Source organism: Macrotis lagotis, chromosome 5 (assembly GCF_037893015.1).
Source record: "Macrotis lagotis isolate mMagLag1 chromosome 5, bilby.v1.9.chrom.fasta, whole genome shotgun sequence".
Lineage (NCBI taxonomy): Eukaryota > Metazoa > Chordata > Mammalia > Peramelemorphia > Peramelidae > Macrotis > Macrotis lagotis.
In genome coordinates, this window is record NC_133662.1 from 20,495,831 (window position 1) to 20,514,267 (window position 18,437).

At 45.3% G+C, this 18,437-nt stretch overlaps 1 protein-coding gene across 1 annotated transcript; it reads left to right on the plus strand.

Annotated features, from left to right (window-relative positions):
- Nucleotides 1-385: 385 nt before the first annotated feature.
- On the plus strand, nucleotides 386-18,315 carry PPP2R5D (protein phosphatase 2 regulatory subunit B'delta). Its single transcript, XM_074236987.1, has 16 exons — nucleotides 386-510; nucleotides 4,025-4,102; nucleotides 13,390-13,618; nucleotides 13,840-14,039; nucleotides 14,128-14,238; nucleotides 14,357-14,449; nucleotides 14,856-14,986; nucleotides 15,193-15,252; nucleotides 15,375-15,483; nucleotides 15,733-15,786; nucleotides 16,099-16,269; nucleotides 16,371-16,498; nucleotides 16,750-16,851; nucleotides 17,040-17,112; nucleotides 17,248-17,364; nucleotides 17,458-18,315. The coding sequence occupies exons 1-16, from the start codon at nucleotides 484-486 to the stop codon at nucleotides 17,593-17,595; spliced, it is 1,821 nt and encodes a 606-aa protein (XP_074093088.1). The 5' UTR covers nucleotides 386-483; the 3' UTR covers nucleotides 17,596-18,315.
- Nucleotides 18,316-18,437: the final 122 nt, after the last annotated feature.

The following is an 18,437-nucleotide window of genomic DNA, read 5'->3' on the forward strand; positions in this document are numbered from 1 at the left end:
CCACAGCGGACTCAAAAAGAAGAAGCAAACGCCCCAAGCTGGCAGAGTCGGGCCAGCCGCTGCAGGGGCCCACCACAGCGAGTAGCCCGCGCCGAGCCGAGCTTTGATTTCCGTCTTTCCCCCGCCTCCCGCTCCAGGCTCCACCCTCTTTGGGGGCGGGATCTCCAGCGTCAGCCAATCTTAGGGGTGGGCTCTGGCGGTTTGTACTCTTCCCTTCCAATAAGGAAAAAAAAAGGACCCCTTTGGCTGCAAAGGCCAATCACGGCAGGGAAAATACGGTTGTTAGGCAGGTTTGGGGGAGCTGGGGCCAATGGCAGGCGCGGGCACGGCTCGTCCGGGGCTGAAAGCGCAGGCAGCGGCGGCGGTGGCGGCGGCGGCGGCGGCGGCGACGGGGACGGGGACGAGAGGCCGGAGCGGGCCCAGCGCAGCCGAGCGGAGCCGGAGCGGGACCCCGGGGGCCGGGCCGGGCCGGGCCAGGCCGAGATGCCCTATAAACTGAAGAAGGAGAAGGTGAGCGGGCCCGGCTGTCCGGGCCCCCGCCCTAGGGCCTGCGCGGGGAAATAGGGAGGGGCCCGAGCCAGGCCCCGGGACAGCCCCGGACCGACCCTTCTGGGCCGGGCCGCGAGCAGCCCCGCGCGCCCCGCGCCCCGAGCCGGGCCCGGGCCCGGGCCCGCGCCTGCTTCCCCAGCCTCTCCCCAGGGCCGCCCCGTGCTTCTGCGCCACCCTCACCCCCGGCACACACACACCCCGACTGCCCACACCCCTCCCCGCAGTACCCCCAAAACACAGCCCTCCGCGACAGCCCCTCCCCTCTGCGCCCCCAGGTCCCCTCCTCTCTGTGCCCCCCCAGAGCCCCTTCTCCCCGTGCTCCCCAGGGCCCCCTCTCCCCTGCGCCCCCCAGAGCCCCCTTTTCCCAGCACCCCCCAGGGCCCCTCCTCTCTGCGCCCCCAGAGCCCCCCTCCCCTGTGCCCCCCAGAGCCCCCCTCCCCTCTGCCCCCCAGGGCCCCCTCCCCTCTGCGCCCCCCCAGAACCTCCTCCCCTGCGCCCCCCAGGGCCCCCTCCCCTCTGCGCCCCCAGGGCCCCCTCCCTTCTGTGCCCCAGAGCCCCCCCCTCCCCTGTGCCCCAGGATGGCTCCCTTCTCTCTCCCGGCCTCCCCGGCCCCCCCACATGCATACTGTAGCACAGCTTCTCTGCACTGTTTCCACCTTCTCTTAATCCCAGACCTTTCGTCCCTTTCCCCCCTCCGAGCATATACCTCAGGACAGGTTCTCCCACCTCTTCTCTCTCCTAGAATCACCTTCTCCTCTGGGAGCTCTCCCCATAGTGTGTACAGGTACCCAGGACAGCCCCTTGCCTCTATCTTGAGGCACCCCTTCTTTTTTCCTCACTGACCCCACTCCCCTTATACTTCACGGCCCTCCCTCCTTTTCCTGTAACCTAGGGCCACCCCACAACCTTATTTGACTTCTTATTCGGCGGCCTTATTCATAGTAGGGTATTTCCCTCCCTCTCATCTGGAGTTACCCCCACCCCCTTTTTAGCCCTACTCTGTTTAACTTGGAGCCACCCCCATTTATGCACATACAACCTAGGCTAGCCTTTTCCCTTTAACCCAGGCAACCCTCCCTCCAGATTTACCAAAACCACTCCTTTTTTCTAACTTGAGCCAGTCCCTTTATACATCCATTTTCAATACCTCCTCCCCCCACATCCGCCCTTACTCCCCAACCCATGTGGACTTCTCCTCCCCTTGGAACCCAGGACAGTTGCCCTATCCTTGTTTCCATTCCCCATATCTGGAACAGCACTTTCTGGATATATTTCTACACAAACTTGGGAAGTCCCTTTTCCTTTTTAAATTCCCTTCTTCTAAACTTGGGTATAGCTTCCTCCAACATTGGGTCAACATTCTTTCCTTCTTTCTCCCTCCCCCCCAACCCCCTTTAACCTTAGCCAGGAAAAGTGTCTTCTATATTGGAGCAGTTCTCCTTTTAAGATGGATAGCTCATTTCTTTTTATAAAAGCAATAATTTCTTCCCTTTTCTTATATTCTTTTTTTGCTGCTCCAGCTTCAGGGACCACTTTTTTGGACTTAACCCTGGAGAATCTGATATCTCATTCTATTGGCCTAATAAAGTTTGGCTACCAACAGCTCTCTCCCTTCCCCCCAAAACCACCAGCAATAAAACAAGAAATACACCAAAGTACCCATGTCTTTGCCTAAACATAGGAGGTTGCCCAACTCTACTCTGTGTGGTTAGGAAAGCTTTTACTGTCCTTTTACCTGCCTCCTTATATTCTTCTTTTCCTTTTGCAAAACTCATATAGACAGATCTTTCTTCCTTTGTCCTATCTCCCTTTGTTATTTTTTTTCTGTACATGTTAAGATTCTGATCCAGAAGTGGTATTACTTTGGGGCATAAAATTGCCTGTAGTATGCTAGAATACCAATTTCATCTCCAGCCCATTTGTCTTTGCCCTTTACTAGCTGGGACTGTGAGCCTGCTGTGTTTGTCCTTTTTAATTTTAATCTCTCCATCTTTACCTGTTGTTCACCAAGTAGTTTATTCTAGGTTATCAGTACAGCCTATCAGAATCTTGGAGTAAAGACAGAACAGTATGGGGTTTTTGATAATGGTTTAATGTTTCTTGATTTTTTGCTAATCTTTGGGCTGTATAAGATATATGCCTGACCTAGTCTTTGCCCTTGGGGAACTGACATTGCTAAAATAATCTACACTGCACCATTTGAGTGATCTCTATACTGGGCTCACCCAGTAGGAGGTGTCCAAAGGTAACTCTTAATCTGATGGAGGAGATAGTCTTTGCTCTTAAGTAGTTCCTAATCTGATGGGGAAGATGGGACATAATATAAGGTCCCTGTGGCTGAAACAAAAAATGTTAAAGAACAACAAAACCGTGAGCCTAAGTGCAGGAATGGAAAGAGATGCTATAGGGTTTTGGATGTCTAGATTTAGATATAATGCATCCTCCAATGGATAGTTTTAGCTTTTTGATTTAGATTTTCAGTTTTCTGTTTCACTTGCCATTTCCCTAACAAGGTAGATCTCCTTGGGTGACATGACTGAGATTTACAAGGGGGTGGAAAATCTTTATAAAATCTTCTTGGCCAGAGAAATCATCTCTTGGGGGCAACCCAACCCCATTGCTCCTATTCCAAACTGAACCTCTTACTTCACTGACTACCTGGGTGTGGTTTCTTCACTCCAGTTGACTTTTCCCCATTCACTGGCAACATGTAAGGGGTAGTGTGTGTGCATGGAGCCCCTCCAAACTTCAGCTCTCTTTGTTTTTCTTTCCATTGCTATGCTGCGAAGCTACTAATTTCAGGGTGAAAATATGGTCACTCTAGTTGGCTTGGCTAGCAAGAAGTAGGAGAGTGAGGAAGCCCAGGTGGAGCTTATTGTTGCCTCTCTCCCCTTGCTTCTGCTTGTCCTGCCCTCAGAATGCCCTAGTCATCCTCCCCTTTTCCTTGAAGCCTCCCCAGGTCTTCTAACCCACACTGCTTAATCTTTCTCTTCTCTGAACTGGTAGAACACTTTAGGACCACGCAATTTTTAGCATTCATGTGTTCACTTATTCATGGGTGCTAGTTTTTCTTCTCAATTAGATTATAAGGAGGCTGTCTTGAAAAGAGGCAGTCATGTCTTTTACTACTCTCTGTCCCCATAGTGTCTAGATGTTAAGGAGTTGAATACTTGAAAATTAATAGTGATGCAACATAATATGGGAAAAACCTTTGGATTAAGAATCAAAGGATCTGGATCTGAAATCCTTATCTGTCACTTACTAGCTTTATGACCTCGAGCAAGTCCCGGTGCCTTGTTTTTTCTCCTCAGTGAAATGAGGATATTATACAGTTGATCTCTAAGCTACCTTCCAGCCCTAAATACTATGGTCTTGTGACTGTTTGCTGCACAGCCCAGATAGCCCATTAGATACTGACCAGCCAGACCATTCTTCTTCCTCCAGAGGCTGTTAACTGTGATTCTCTCTTTTACAGGAACCTCCCAAGTCGACTAAAGGGACTGCCAAGCCTAACAGTGGGGGAAAAGATGGTGGTGGAGAAGGCCCTGAGGAGGTAATGTCTGTGATTGCTTTACTTGTATAGGTCCTAATTCCTGAACCCCAGTGCACAGAAAAGGATATGAGCCACAGAGTGCCTGGGTATGGACTATCTATGAATGCTAGAAGATGTGTAGGTAGAGGAAAGGAACAAGGTTAAGTCCTTTGTGTGGAGAAGAAATTGGATAAGGCAAACCTTTGCCATTTCTGAGATAGTTTGACTACTCTTCTTTCAAATATCACCTTCCCAAAAATCTTGGTAATATCTACCCATATCTCCCAACTCTTTAAGTGTTACATTCTTCCTTTTGGGTATAAAAGGTGAGGATGATGGCCAGGAAAAGGAAAAAAGTACCTGAAGACTTTAGATGAGATGAAGGGTGACCCTTGCAACTTTGGGCAGATTGGGAATAGATTGCATTTCTTCCCAAGCTGGTTTCTATTTACCTTTGCTGCTCACTATCCAATGGAAGTCTTTGAGTGACAGGAAGGATCAGAGTTCATTAGAGTCTAGCAGTCAAGGAAAGATTAGAGTTCATCAGAGTACAACAATCAAGGACAGTAAAGCAATAAAGGGAAGGAATAAAGGGCAGGATTTGACAGCAGTGGAAAGAATGTAAAGGAAATGCTCAGAAGAATGTGTTGGTCAGTCAAAAAACATTTATTAGATATTTAAATTGTGCTAAGTGCAGGGAATTTAAAGCAAGGCAAAATAACAATCCTTGTCCTCAGGGAGCTCACATTCTAATGGGTAAGAAAACATACAACAGTTCATATAGGATTTGTATGTTGGAAATAGAAGTAGCCTGAAAGAGAAGGCAACAGCTGTAGGGGATGGGAGGGGACTGGAAAAAGCCTCTTGTCTTTCCAGAGCCAGAAGGAGGAGGGAGGGAGAGAGACAGAGGGACAGCCTTTGAAAAAGCACAGAGCTCGGGGTGTTGGGTTTGAGGAACTCAAAGAGTTTGTAGAGGAAAGTAGGAAAGAAGATTGAAAAAGGAGGGAAGGCCCATGTTATGAAGGACTTTTAAAAGCCAAGCAGAAGTAACAAGGAGCCTTTGGAGTTGATGGAGGTGGAGAGAAGAGATGACATAGTTGGATCTGTACTTTAGGAAAATCACTTTGGATACTGAAAGGAGGATGCATTAGAATGAGAGACTTGAAATAGGGAGACCCACTAGTATAAAAGGTGAGGATGATGGCATTAATGCATCTTGCATTGGGCTGACAGCTGGGTGAGGGAGGAGAAGGGGATGGATGCCTACAAGAGCTTTTTTGGAAGGTGGAAATGGCAAGACTTGGCAGCAGACTGGGTATTTAGGATGAGTGCAAGTGAGAATGAGAGGTAAGTCTGGTTGATAGGAGTTCAAAAGGAGTGAAATTTAGGGAAAAAGATAAGGTGTGTTAGTTAAAAAGCTGGGTAATATACTCCCACTTCAATGGAGAATCTTCATGTGTTTGCACAGCCTAGCTAACTCTTTACTCTGTGATTGATAATCCTGCTCATGAATTGTCAAAGTCCTATACTTTTTCTCTTTTATATATTAGTCTTTCCAAAGAGGTTGGTGGGAAAAGATGAAGTGGAAATAATTCTCATTTCTTCTGTTATCAGTTCTTGTTGGTTTGATTGGGGGGGAGGAGATAGACAAACATAAAGATTTGGGGTTTATCTGGGGATTTTAATTATTCAGATTACTTTTTTTTTTTTTTTAGGTTTTTGCAAGGCAAATGGGGTTAAGTGGCTTGCCCAAGGCCACACAGCTAGGTAATTATTAAGTGTCTGAGACTGGATTTGAACCCAGGTACTCCTGACTCCAAGGCAGGTGCTTTATCCACTATGCCACCTAGCCGCCCCTATTCAGATTACTTTTGACCACCTCTATTATCTGGGTGATATTGGAAAATTGACTATATTTATATTGCCTTTTTTGATCTTAAGTTGAAAGTCAAATAAGTAAATAAGTTTGACTCTTCATTATAGAGATGGGGAAATTGGGGTCTGGAAAAGATGAGTGATTTGGCAAAGATTACACAGTGAGTAGGAAGCCAAATTTAGAACCTTATTGACTGTGATGACATTTGAGGGAAAAAGAGACTTTTAGGAGACAGATGGAGCTCTAGAACTCAGCAAGATTGGTATTTGTGTCTGCTGGTCAAGACATTGTGAGAAACTTAGGAACAAGCCATAAATGCAAAAAACTAGGAAGAAACTGATTGTTTTACACCCCTCTTTGGCATATCAGTGAAAAGGTAATAGGTTGCTTCCTAAAATAAAATTTAAATCTGGGGGATTATGCTTGGAGAGCAGCAGGCAATCAATCCAAAGACCAGAGGGGAGACAGGGACAGGAGATGGGGACTTCTCTAGAAAAATAGAATTACCCTAGTGACTTGAGGTCACCATAATGGGGAAAGATTCCTCACTGGTCATTAGTATATCCTCTGCCTTCCACCCTACCCCTGTTCTTTAAAATAGACCTTCCCCAAAAGCCCCAAAGGACTTTTAAGTCTAAACTTGAACTGCCTCAGGGCCTGCCAAAACCCAGACTTTTCTGACTGAGCCAACCCTAGATCATAATCACCTGCACTTGGGTGTGTGGGGATATTGACAGGAGAAAAAGAAGGGATAAGTTCTATTGTTCCTTTTGAATGCTGAGCCTTCTCAAGATACCAGAAGAGAATCTTTGAGGGAACAGTCTATGAGGATATTGTACATGGAGAGAGTTACGTGTGTTAAAGGAAAAGAGGCTTTTCAGCCTTATTAACAACCAGCAGCTGGATTATACTATGGAATAGAATTTCTTGAATCATAAACCTGACAGAACGACTCTAAGAAGAGATCATCTTCTCAGCCCTGTGTCTCCAGGGAAGACCACGCCTAACCCAACCCACGCAGATGAGAATCTTCCATTTTTTAAAAGATCTCCAGAGAAGAAAATTTCCCCCACCCTGTGTCACTCAGGCCAGCATCTTCCAACCTTTGTTATTAGGAAGAACTTTCTAATATCTTATTTGGATTTTTCAGTGGAAAGCTCACTGGATGGGGAGGCAGGAGATCTGAACTGGGCTCCTGACCAGCTTTGATCTGGGTTACTGAACTAAGATAATTTCTAAGGTCCCTCCCAATGCTAAAAGTCCATAAATCTTTTATTCTAAAATTATTTGGACCCTCTTTACAAAACTTGTCTAAAATTTCAGAAGCAAAGGCTTGAAAAACTCCAATACCAACTTGGTAGGTAATGATTCTCGATTTTCTTAGACTCCCTCAGTTCCATCCAGAGTTCTTCTACACTGATCAATGTCATGAGTTGATTGTTTTCTCAGTGTAGAATCCTGAAGTTTTGGAGGAGGAAGACAACAGAGGAAGGAGAAGACCTCTTATAGGAGCTTCCACTGACAGAAGAGCCCAAGTCCCCCAATAGGGAACTCTAGTCTATTTGTTGTTCCAGGCACATGAACTCACATACATAAGCACACATACACATACTGTGGAGAAAAGGGAGGCAGGCAGTTTTAGATAGGGAGAACGATTCTTCATACTTAGGCATAGGAACTAAACCTATGATTTCACTGAGGTAGGAAACACCTTCTCCAAGGTCAGGCCAGCACATTCTCTGTAACTTATAGCCTTAGATAGCTGACCAGAGCCCTGAGCCCAGGGCCTCCCACAGCTAAGATGATGCAGTGTTGGGACTTGAATCTGGCCCTTTCCTGGTCAATTTGCTCCTTGCTTTGCCATGATGCCTTTCCTTGCTCAGCTAATTCTGATTTCATAGTATACTCAATACAATCTTTCCTTGGAGGGGCCCTACCTGTTGGTACGAAGGACAACAGTGCTTAGGATTCAGGGTATCCATACAGAAGATGCTTTCTATTAACTGAGGGTGTTTGGGGAAAAGGAAAGAGACAGGATGACAGAGTGGGTGGAGATCAGGTTGGCTGGGTCACTTTGCCCAGTGCTCAGCTGTATTCTAGTTGCAGCCCCAATGCCAAAATAAACATGTACCTAGAGAGTGAATTGGAGTGGAAGCTGGTTCTGGAGAACTTGGCAAAGGAAAGCTAAGGGAATTGCCTGCAATTGCTGGTCATTTGACATGTGAGAGTAATGATTTAGTTTCATTCCATTCCTTTTTTTTTTAAAGAAAGATTTTAATTATTTTGAGTTTTACAAATTTTTCCCTATTCTTGCTTCCCTCCCTCCACCCCCCCACAGAAGGTAGTCTGTTAGTCTTTACATTGTTTCCATGGTATACAACTGATCTCATTTGAATGTGATGAGAGAGAAATCATATCCTTAAGGAAGAAAAATAAAGTATAAGAGATAACAGAATTACATAAGATAATGATTTTTTTCCCTAAATTGAAGGTAATAGTCTTTGGTCTTTGTTTAAACTCCACAATTCTTTCTCTGGATACAGATGGTATTCTCCATCACAGATAGACCAAAATTGTCCCTGATTGTTGCACTGATGGAATGAGCAAGTCCATCAAGGTTGATCATCACCTCTTTGTTGCTATTAAGGTGTACAGTATTTTTCTGGTTCTGCTCATCTTGCTCAGCATCAGTTCATGCAAATCCTTCCAGGCTTCCCTGAATTCCCATCCCTCCTGGTTTCTAATAGAACAATAATGTTCCAGTATATGTGTGTGTGTGTGTGTGTGTGTGTGTGTATACACACACACACACACACACACATATATGTCAGTTTGTTAAGTTATTGCATTCCTTTTTTTAAAAATATTATTTGGGGGCGGCTAGGTGGTGCAGTAGATAGAGCACTGGCCCTGGAGTCAGGAGTACCTGAGTTCAAATCTGACCTCAGACACTTAATAATTACCTAGCTGTATGGCCTTGGGAAAGCCACTTAACCCCATTTGCCTTGCAAAATCCTTGAAAAAAATATTATTTGTTATTCTTTTATTATTATGGAAAGAGCAGTGGACTTGGAGTCAGGTGACCAGCTTTGATACTGCTAGAATCATGAATCAGTAGAGCAGCCTCTCCAAAGTTACTAATGATCTCTTAATTGTTAACTCTAATGACTTTTTTTCAATCTTTGATAAAAACTGCTGGAAAAACTGGAAGAGAATATGGCAGAAACTAGGCATAGATCAACTCTCATCAAGAGGAGGTCAAAATGAGTGTAGGATTTAGATATAAGCCTATTAGGAGAACAAGGAATACTTTACCTATCAAATCTATGGGAAAGGAAGCAGTTTATGACCACAGAAGAATTAGAAAACATTATAAAAAACAAACTGGATAATTTTGATTACACTAAATTGAAAATGTTTTGTATAAACAGAACTACTGCAACCAAGATTAAAAGGAATGTAGAAGGTTGAGAAACAAATTTTACAACTTTCTGACAAAGGACTCATTTCTAAAATTTATAGAGAACTGAGTTATTTAAAAAAAAAACAACCAAGTCATTCCCCAATTGATAGTCAAAGGATAGGGAAAGGCAATTCTCAGTCAATCTTTATCCTACTTGATCTCTAGGCAGCCTTTGACTTTATCAGTCAACCTCTAGGTTTTTATGGTACTACTTTCTCTTGGTTCTCTTTCTATCTGATTACCTCTTTGTTTCCCTGATTCTTCATGTGAGAGCCTTTTTTCTACCATGGACTATTTAGCTATTTATAACATTCAAATGACATATGAAATTATCAATTTAAAAATTAGCCTGTTATATTTGTGTTTTTTTTTTTTTATTTAAAGCAATGGGGTTAAGTAACTTGCTCAAGGGCCCACAGCTAGGTAATTATTAAGTATCTGAGACCAGATTTGAACTCAGGTACTCCTGACTCCAGGGCCAGTGCTCTATCCACTGCACTACCTTGCTGCCCCAAAACCTGCTATATTTGGTCAAACATTTAGTTAATTCACCCCTAAAAAGTGCCTAAATTTATTGAATTTTGAGTACTGTCTGTAGTTGCCATGGCAGCTCCAGACCAAATGATTTCACCAGCCTTATATGGCCTGAGAGCTGGATATCCCCTCCCTGATCTACATCATGCCCCAAAACTAGGTTTTGTGAACCCAGTCTGTCCTGGTCCCCCTCCTTCCCCTCTTCTCTTCCCCTCTCCTCCTCTCCTCTCCCCTCCTCAAGCTATTGCACCTGGTGTTCTCATCTGCTCCCTGGTTTAAATTATCCTAGCTGTTGATTCTAAAATCTGCTTATCAAGCCCTAACTTCTTTGCTGACCTCCAGTGTCCCATCCCCAACTACTTATGAGACATCTCAACCGGAATGTACCATAGACATCTTAAAATCAATATGTTCAAACTTGGACTCATTATCTTTCCCCCACATATCCTTTCCTCTTTTAAACTTCTCTTGCTTCTGATTACTACTGTTCTGGTGTAGGTCCTCATCACTTCTCACTGGGACTATTGAAAAATAGCCTGCTGTTTGACATTCCTGCTTCCATTCTCTCCCCTTTCTAGTCCATCTTCCAATAGGTTACCTAAATGATCTTTCTAAAAATGCAAGCCTGTCAACTCCCTCTTCCAACTTAACTCCAATGACTCCCTGTCAAATATAAATAAAATCTTCTGTTTGATATTCAAAGTTCTTCATAACCTCACCCCCCAGCCTTTTCCATCTTATAACTTTACAACTCCCTCAGTACTTTGCAACTCAGTGACACTGTGCTCTTTGCCTTTTCTTTTTTTCTTTTTATTTATTTAAGACAATGGGGTTAAGTGACTTGCCCAAGGTCACACAGCTAGGCAATTAAGTGTTTGAGGTTGGATTTGAACTCAGGTCCTCCTGCTCCTTGCTTTTTCTTGAGCCAGAAACTCCCATCTCTGACCTAGGGGATTTTCACTGACTGCCCCCCATACATGGAATGTTTCTCTGCTTTCATGGACTCATAGTTTCCTTCAAGTCTCATAAAATACTACTTTCTTCAGGAAACTTTTCCCAATTATTTTGTGCCTTTTTTATTCTGTTGATTATCTCCATTTTATTCTGTATATAGATTATTAAATTAAAATTTTTAATTGGAAACCTTCTTTCTTCCCTTTGTACCTCTTCCAGTCCTTATTGGAAAAAGAAAGAAAAATAAATCCTATGTAATAAATTATGTATAATTGAGCAAAACAAATTCCTTCATTGACCATGTCCAAAAAAATATGTCTCAGTTTATATTCTGACTCCATCACCCTTCTGTCAGGAGAGGTTTTTCATCATGAGTGCTCCAGGATTATGGTTAGTCTTTGTGTTGATCAGAGTTCCTAAGTCTGTCATGATTGGGCTCCTTTAGCCTATTAGCAGGAATACTTTCTCATCAGTGCTTTGCTTTTGTTTCTATTTAGTGCCTTATCCTTGTCAAGATAGGAATAATACCTGACCCTTAATGAAAGAGGAAATGAAAGAGTTGGTCCCCTTCTGGTGGTGGTCAAGGCACTTATCAGCAAGCTTAGCGAGTACTCAGCAACCTCTTACAGTGAGGAGGGATACAGGAGACAACTGGGGGATCCTGTAAGGTATGGTGGAAAGAACTCTAGCTTTGGAGTCAGAGGACCTCTGTTTAAATCCCAGTTCTACCACTTACTATCTGTGTGACCTGAGCAGTCACTTCATATCAATTGACCTCAGCTGTATCATCTATAAAATTGAAGATGTTAGACTAGATGGTCTCTAAGGTCTCTTTCAGCTCCTTATAGTCCTATATATTTCTATTATGTGTAGTAAGGAACTGTGTTGCTATAGAGCAGTACTGTCAAGCCTGAAGAGAAAGGAATCTTAAAACCCACAAATTAACATGATTAACATTGCATTGTATTTTTATTTATTTTGTTAAACTTTTCCCAATAACACTTTAATCTGATTAGGCTCACTTTTCTGTGAAGGATTGCAATGATTATGACAGGACTTTTGCTTTTATGTTTCTTGCAGCCTTACATGTTTAGCACATTGAAAAGTTAAATATTGATCAAGATATGATCAGTCACAATGCTATCTTTGATAAGGAATAATGCACATAATAAATGCTATAAAATCAGAGGGAGGAGCAATTACTGAGACCTGGAGTGGTCTTGAAAGGCACTGTGGAGAGGCTTGATTCGCCATATATACCTTAAAGGTTGGCTAGGCTTTGGATAGGCACAGTACTTTTTCAGATCCTCATTTCCTGAATGGATATCTCTTTGTCTTTCTCTTTCTCTCTCTCCACTGAGTCAGCTTCCAGTTTCATCTCTACACCTCTACCATTGGTTCAGGGTATGAAGTTCAGCATGTTGTCTACTTTAAGGAGTTCCAGCCTGAGCCTATGGGACTAGGACATGACTGTTCTCTCAGGCACAGAAACTAGGACCTGGGCCAGGGACAGGCTTGGTCTCAGCCCATAGCACACCTGGGATGAAAGTTAAGCTTTGGCTAGTGCCCTTTGCTATCTTCCTTTACCTTCCTGTGCTTTATCTGCCACATACAAAAAGGGGGGAATCCAGGCCCTAAAGCAATCTCACTAAAAACAGAATACAGACATGTAAAAGCAACACATATCAAACTTACTACTCCCACCTCACTTTCAACCTTTTCCATAGTCATCTGAACTTGAGGGTCTCTTGTAGGGAGAGCTAAAGAATTATTGGACTGACCTGAACTTGCCAAGCCTGTTTTAGAGTGAAGTTAACTTTTGGTCTCCTTTCTTATTTCTTGACTCTCAAAATTAAAAAAAAAAATCCAGAATAAGTAGGTGAAATTTTTGCTTCTCTCCAATTAAATACCTCAAATAGTTCATTTTTCTTGCTACTTGCCATCCTCCCTATACAGTGAGAGGAGGATGGGCATTTGGGCTAAGGACTGGGATGCTGTTAGGAAGAAGGAGCAAAGTATCATGCCACAGAGATCCAGAGTTAGTAAAGTACCTTTTCCAGGCCTGTTTGAGATTCTAGTTAGTATAAGATAAAAGTATCCTCTGGTCCTTCTACTTTCCTGCCACACTGAATGTTGAAGGAACGGTAGGATATTTACCAAGGAAGAGCATCTTCCTACAATAACATCCTTATTTCTAAACTACTTTTTTTTTTCTGTATGAATTGGCTGCTTAAAAAATGCACCTTCCAGGTCTGGGAATGAGATACTTAATTCTTTGGACTCTTGATTTACCTTGCTTTTCCTTTGCCATATCCTACAGCTCTAGCTTCAGTTTCTTTGTATGAAATCGTTCCTTGCTTGGGGGCTAAAGGGACTTTAACTTTGATGGAGTTCTAGGAGTTCCAATAACCAGGATCATTATATTGGGTATAAAGGGCCCTGGTTTTGAGTATGTTGAGTATCAGTGACCTGTTTCTCTAGGCCCAGCCTCAGCCTCCACCTCAGCCACAGTCACAGCCACAGTCACAGTCACAGTCTCAGGCACCATCATCCAATAAGCGCCCAAGCAACAGCACGCCACCCCCTACACAACTCAGCAAAATCAAGTATTCAGGGGGGCCCCAGATTGTCAAGAAGGAGAGGCGGCAGAGCTCTTCCCGACTAAACCTCAGCAAGAACCGTGAACTGCAGAAGCTCCCTGCCTTGAAAGGTGAGCAGGCATACTGAGTGGGCATGAGTCTAGTTGTACCCACTGTCAGATGACTCAGGGCATGGGGCACTGCTTAGGTTGATGGTAGATGTTGAAGGCTTTCTGAAGAAGTTTGAGGATATGTGGTATTTGTGGGGAGTTCAGAGGGGAAGGTTGCTAGAGGAAAAGAGCCCCCCCCCCAGCCCTCTGATACATCTGATACTGACTGGAGCTCTTTGTAGACTCCCCATCTCCAGAGAGAGAGGAACTCTTCATCCAGAAGTTACGTCAGTGTTGTGTGCTCTTTGACTTTGTGGCTGACCCCCTGAGTGACCTCAAGTTCAAGGAAGTGAAGCGGGCAGGACTCAATGAAATGGTAGAATACATCACGCACAGCAGAGACGTGGTCACCGAAGCTATTTACCCAGAGGCTGTTAACATGGTGAGGACTGAGGGAGGGGTGGGTGGCAACTCTAGGTTAGGGGAGAAGGCCCACCTTTGACTGCTCTAATCTGGGCTCTTCCCCTCAGTTTTCAGTGAATTTGTTTCGGACACTGCCACCATCATCCAACCCCACCGGGGCTGAATTTGATCCTGAAGAAGATGAGCCCACGCTGGAGGCTGCCTGGCCCCATCTCCAGGTAAGCAGACTTGCAGCTGTGGCTCAGCAGCTTCTGCCTTGGCTTTTGCATTGACATGGAGAGTTCTTTGCTGGTTCTTGAAAGTACTTACAGATTTCTCAAATCCTGCCTTTCACAGCTGGTCTATGAATTTTTCTTACGTTTCCTGGAGTCTCCTGATTTTCAGCCAAATGTGGCCAAGAAGTACATTGATCAGAAGTTTGTCCTTGCTGTGAGTTCTCAGAATTAGTTTATTTTGTTTCTCCTGAACCCCAGAAACTGGAACTTTATACCTTCACCCCAACATTTCTAGTGGCTTTTGTCCCTTTATACTAAACATATTGAATGTTTGCTATTCCTTGCACAAGGAGCTATGGTGGGGGTTAAAAATATTTAATCCCTGCTTTAAAGAACCTTTTTATATAATGGTATGGAGAGACAAATAACAGCTTACATTAAAATACACACTGGGGTTTATATTAGCACCCCTGAGGTAATGGTCATATTGAGATTGCATTCGAGTTCTCAGGTCCTCATTCTGGGTCTTAATTCCTGGGGATGCCCTATTTGGGCTTTCCTGTTCTTTCTCTCTCTGATTCTGATTTTACCCCACTTGTTTTCTTTAATTTTTTTTCAAGCTCCTGGACCTGTTTGACAGTGAGGACCCTCGGGAGAGGGACTTCCTCAAGACCATCCTGCATCGCATCTATGGCAAGTTCCTGGGTCTTCGAGCTTATATACGCAGGCAGATCAACCACATTTTCTACAGGTAAAGCTAGGTACATAGTGGCACAGAAAACTGGGGTCATTCAAGGGGTGATGGGGGCAGCTGCCACCTTCCTACAGATAAAGTCAGGTGGTTCTCTTGAGAGTTGTGGGGAGGTTGGGAAAGAACCAGAGCAGGTGGAAGTGCATTGTGGGTGTAGCAGAGATGATTGTTGGATGAGACCAAATCTGTGCCTTCTTCCCATATAGGTTTATTTATGAGACAGAACATCACAATGGAATTGCTGAGCTGCTTGAAATTTTGGGAAGGTGAATGACGAATCGTGACACATGCATGGGTGAACCTAAGGGCAGGATGAGGGGAGAAGGGGTGTGTGTTGCTTTTAGACCACTCCTCCCAGAGACACAATATCCTTTTTTTCCCCATTCAGCATCATTAATGGCTTTGCCCTGCCCCTCAAGGAGGAGCACAAGATGTTCCTCATCCGCGTCCTGCTCCCCCTACATAAGGTCAAGTCTCTGAGTGTCTACCACCCTCAGGTGAGCTGCCTTTCTCTCCTGGCATTGCCACACATGAGCATCCCATTCTATCTAGGTTTTGTATAGGATCTCTTGAGCAGGAGGGAAAGGGAAGTCCTCTTAAGAGTAGGACTTTTAGAAGGAAGGAGGCTGGTGACCTCTCTGCTACCCATTTTAAGGAATGAATAATTAGAAAGGGCTTCTCCTAGCTCTCTAAAATAACCCCTCATCTCACCCTGCTTCTGAGCTCTGTCTTTGGATGTCCTTCAGTTGGCGTACTGTGTGGTGCAGTTCTTGGAGAAGGAGAGCAGCTTAACTGAACCGGTAAGTGACCCACACCTCCTAACCCCAATCCTCTCCAAGCTAAGGGATGAGGGAGTCAGAAATTCATTACCACTGACCAACTCATTTGGAAAGTTGATTCCCTTTCTTAAGAGACTCCTAATTTGCTACAGACATGACTCTGTAGGGACTGCAATCTGTTCATAGAGATGGGGACTTTTACATACTTAGACCAAAAAGACTGAAGTAGGAGGAGCTTGTACATCATGACAAAGGCTGAGGGACGGAAGAGGCTTGAGGGACCTGGGGCAAGAGGATAAGGCAACAAATTTGTTCTAATGTCTTTCCCCATAGGTGATTGTGGGGCTCCTAAAGTTCTGGCCTAAGACCCACAGCCCCAAGGAAGTGATGTTTCTGAATGAACTGGAGGAGATCCTGGATGTCATTGAGCCCTCCGAGTTCAGCAAAGTTATGGAACCGCTCTTCCGCCAGCTTGCCAAATGTGTTTCCAGTCCCCACTTCCAGGTGAGAGTTTGGAGTCCCATATCCTGCCACACACCGTTTTTCTCCCAAGCTGGATGCTCAGCAGTGCCCTTGGTTCTCTTCCCGCTCTCGCCTCCTTCTAGGTCGCAGAGCGTGCCCTCTATTACTGGAACAACGAGTACATCATGAGCCTGATTAGTGACAATGCTGCACGCCTCCTGCCCATCATGTTCCCTGCACTCTACAGGAACTCTAAGAGCCACTGGAACAAGTAGGCCTGGGGGTGGGGGGCCTGGAGGAGGGGAGCTTGGGAGACAGGGGCCCAGGCCCCCTTGAAGGCCTTACTGTCTTTTCTCATGCTGGCCATGGAATGAAGGGGTTGGATTGTTAAAGCATGGGAGTAGATACTCAGTGCCTACAGTGTGCTAGACCCAATGCCAGGTGCTGCTGGGGGGGGGGGGGCTGGGAGGGTCCAGGGTCAAGTTGGCCATCAGAGCCTTGGCTTGCTCTCTTGGAGTATAGGACTATCCATGGGTTGATCTACAATGCCTTGAAGCTCTTCATGGAAATGAACCAGAAGCTGTTTGATGACTGCACACAGCAGTACAAGGCCGAGAAGCAAAAGTGAGTGCCTGACTCCAGGAGTCTGCTGCCCCCTTTCCCTTTTTCTTAATTTTACCAAGGCAGTAGGGTCAAGTGACTTGACCAAGGTCACACAGCTAGCAAGTATCAAATGTCAGAGGCCAGGGCCAGTGCTCTATCTACTGGGCTCCCTCTTCTACCTCTTTCCAGCATTCCTGTTCTCTTCACAGGGGCCGATTTCGACTCAAGGAAAGAGAAGAGATGTGGCATAAGATTGAGGAACTTGCCCGGCTCAACCCCCAGGTAGGTCTTGTCCCACCCTCTCACCTGAAGGAAGTCCTAGGCATTTTTAAGGTCCCTTCTTGGGTCACAGGGCTGCAAAGAGTCTTTAGCAGGGAGCTAGTTCCAGGCCCTGATTTCTCTACTTCTCCTCATTAGTACCCCATGTTCCGAGCACCTCCCCCACTCCCCCCTGTATATTCAATGGAAACGGAGACTCCTACAACTGAGGACATCCAACTCCTGAAGAGAACAGTGGAGACAGAAGCGGTGCAGGTGGGTAGAGGGAGAACAGCTGCTGGCTCAGCAGGGGATCCATCTCCTGCCCAGGATCACCACTGGTGAACTCATATTGCATTCCCTCTCTAGATGCTGAAGGATATCAAAAAGGAAAAGGTGCTGCTTCGGAGGAAGTCAGAATTGCCCCAGGATGTATATACCATCAAAGCCCTGGAGGCTCACAAGAGGGCTGAGGAGTTCTTGACAGCCAGCCAGGAGGCACTCTGACTTACCTCTCCCTCACCCAGGGCCACTGCCCATTCACTCCTGGGACACTGCTCTGGCCCTTCAGCCCCTGCCTCCCAGCTGACCTGGGGGTAAGATGGGGTGGACACCTCCAGCTCCCTAAAAGCAGAATACTTGGGTCAAAGACTCTCACTGTGTGGCCTGGCCTCCTTGTGACTAGTGTAGACATGCCCTGGAGTTGCTCATTGCTCATAGCTGGGTTGCCCCCTGTGCTGACTTTCTAACTGACCTTCTCCCAGGGGTGTTTGGGGTTAATTCTGAAAATCTCCTTAAACACTCCTCACCCCACCCTTTCCAGTCTTCACTTGAGTTGTAGATCTCAATATTAAATCCCTTTCTCTAAGGGACCTATAGAGATCAGCAAAAAGCTGCACTCAGCAAAAGTTGCTCCCAGCCCCATCAAGGCCCAGGACGGACAATCTCCTGCTTCTGAGGGTTGGAAACTGATGAGGCAGAGCAGGTGAAGAAAGACTGGTCCCTAAGCACCAAAATTACCAGGACCCAGAATTGCCCTACATATTTCCCAAGGTGGAGTGGAGACGGAATCAGTGAATCCCTCTAATACATATTCCCTGGTACCTCCTGCCTGACACAAATTGAACTAGGGGAGGGAAAGAAAACCTACATAGAGATCAGGTAATAGCTCCATGTGGGGAATGAGGCCTCAGAGGGACCAAAGGGTAGGAGGGGAGGAGTATAGGTAGAAGCTACCATCTATCAGTACTACTTTTTCTAAGCAGCAGTCCAGGGATCATGAACACTAAAAGGGACCACCCTAGGCCTGCTTGAATCCCCATCCTGCAAGGCCTCAGAACGGGGGGGGG